General features: G+C 38.9%; 1 protein-coding gene across 1 annotated transcript in view; it reads left to right on the top strand.

Moving 5' to 3' along the window:
• LOC113808681 (myosin heavy chain, muscle-like) overlaps positions 1-2,500 on the top strand; it is a 22,441-nt gene that overhangs the window by 8,777 nt on the left and 11,164 nt on the right. Inside the window, exons 7-13 of the mRNA XM_070132098.1 lie at positions 55-158; positions 266-403; positions 505-774; positions 1,266-1,436; positions 1,533-1,863; positions 1,978-2,033; positions 2,198-2,285. Of these exons, the coding sequence (XP_069988199.1) occupies positions 55-158; positions 266-403; positions 505-774; positions 1,266-1,436; positions 1,533-1,863; positions 1,978-2,033; positions 2,198-2,285 (1,158 nt within the window). The remainder of the gene's footprint in view (positions 1-54; positions 159-265; positions 404-504; positions 775-1,265; positions 1,437-1,532; positions 1,864-1,977; positions 2,034-2,197; positions 2,286-2,500) is intronic.

Genomic DNA, 2,500 nt, shown 5'->3' with positions numbered 1-2,500 from the left:
TACTTCTATTATTGATACTTTTGTCTGAATTATTCTTTGAACTTTGAACAACAGAGTTGTGCAGTCTCAGCGATGACATCTACGACTATCACTACGTGTCTCAAGGCAAGGTCATTGTGCCTTCCATCGACGATAAAGAAGATATGGAATTCACACATGTAAGTTTATTTTGATGAAAGGTATGGTTCATTTGTTAAAATTTCATTTGCCAACAGAGTTCCGGTACTTATAAATTGTAACACAAATATCAACACATCCTTTGCAGAATGCTTTCACCATTTTGAATTTCACAAATGATGAGCGTGACAACTGCTACAAGATCACAGCCACGGTCATGCACATGGGCAACATGAAGTTCAAGCAGAGAGGTCGCGAGGAGCAGGCTGAGCCCGACGGCACTGAGGTATTAGCAGAACATCATCATATTTACATGTGAACGCAGTAAAGATGATAAAACAATGTAATTATATCAATTCATTGATTTTTTTTTTTCAATTTTCCAAGGCTGGGGATCTTATAGGTCCACTCCTTGGAACGTCCAGTGAAGAGCTGTACAAAAACCTGTGCAAGCCCAAGATTAAGGTCGGTGCTGAGTTCGTAACACAAGGAAGAAATGTCGCTCAAGTGTCCTACTCTGTTGGTGCTCTTGCAAAGGCCCTGTTCGACCGCCTCTTCAAGTGGATCGTTAAGAAGTGTAACGAGACCCTCGAGACCGGAATGAAGCGTGCCATGTTTATTGGTGTGCTCGATATTGCCGGCTTCGAGATCTTCGACGTAAGTTCTAAGATAGACAGTCCTTATTGCAAATCATCATTAAAATATTTAGTTGTGCGGATACAACTAATATATTTACAAAACGAATAAGCATACAGAAGTCTGTTCATTGGTTCTAGGATTTTTTTTCTACTATGGGTCCGGACATTCACAAAACGTTTTAAAGCACCCCGTCCTTTACCCTTCCCCGCGGTAATTCCCTATTCATTAACCCCTGTAGTTTCCTCTGCTCTCGTGGAGGAACACACACACACACACACACACACACACACACACACACACACACACACACACACACACATATATATATATATATATATATATATATATATATATATATGTGTGTGTGTGTGTGTGTGTGTGTGTGTGTGTGTGTGTGTGTGTGTGTGTGTGTGTGTATATATATATATATATATATATATATATATATATATATATATATATATATATATATATATATGCTGATTTTCAGCGACAATTTCGTTTTACAGTTCAACGGCTTCGAACAGATCTGTATCAACTTCTGTAACGAGAAGTTGCAGCAGTTCTTCAACCACCACATGTTCGTGCTTGAGCAAGAGGAGTACAAGGCCGAGGGCATTGACTGGGTCTTTGTCGACTTCGGTATGGATCTGCAGGCTTGCATTGAGCTCTTCGAAAAGGTGTGTTTGCCTTAAATATTTCCAGGAACAATCAATATAAACTTGCGCTTCGCGATCACTAGTTGTTTAATAAACAACTGTTTCGATTTTTACCAGAAACTCGGTCTCCTATCCATCCTTGAGGAAGAGTCTATGTTCCCCAAGGCTACTGACAAGACGTTTGAGGAGAAGCTGAAGACTAATCATCTGGGCAAGTCTCCCTGCTTCATCAAGCCCAAGCCTCCCAAGCCAGGCCAGTCTGAGGGTCACTTCGCCATCGTCCACTACGCCGGCACTGTGACTTACAACCTGAGTGGCTGGCTGGAGAAGAACAAGGATCCCCTCAACGACACCGTCGTGGACCAGCTCAAGAAGTCCAATATGCCTCTAATTGTGGAACTCTTTGCCGATCACCCCGGCCAATCTGCTCCCGCTGAGGCCAAAGGAGGTAAGTAAACATGTAAAGATGCAGTTTATCACTGAAACATGCAATCCTTACGGAAAATATAGAGCAAATGTAATACATTATCGTATACTACGTTCATGATTTATTTTTTAACAGGGAAGAAGGGCAAAAAATCATCTGGTGGCTTCAAGACTGTTTCTTCTGCTTATAGGGTGAGAAATATTATTAATTCTTAAAGTAGGGACATATTTACTTGTTTCTATAATATATATTTAAGAGTATTAATAAGTAGAGAAGTAGATGTCAACTAGTATTATCTCAAAATTCTAGTTTGTCTATATTTTTTTTACGGGTTTACGTATAAAAATCCTTTCAGGAACAACTCAACAGCTTGATGACAACCCTGCACTCAACTCATCCTCACTTTATCCGCTGTATTGTTCCAAATGAGACCAAGTCCCCAGGTAAGTCACATCAGTATTATAGAAGAATATAAAAGAATATAGATTCGATAATGATCATTCATTATTGCTGTTGGTTATTTTATTATGTATTATTCTTGTTATTCCAAGATTGAATATAGATTTATATTTGCTATCCCTTGGAGCTGTTATGTCTGTGTTTTTCCCTCTGATAAAAAAAAAAATAATAAAAATAAAAAAATAAATAAGGAGCTGTT

This window comes from Penaeus vannamei, chromosome 17, assembly GCF_042767895.1.
Source record: "Penaeus vannamei isolate JL-2024 chromosome 17, ASM4276789v1, whole genome shotgun sequence".
NCBI lineage: Eukaryota > Metazoa > Arthropoda > Malacostraca > Decapoda > Penaeidae > Penaeus > Penaeus vannamei.
This window is presented reverse-complemented; position numbering and strand designations above follow the sequence as displayed.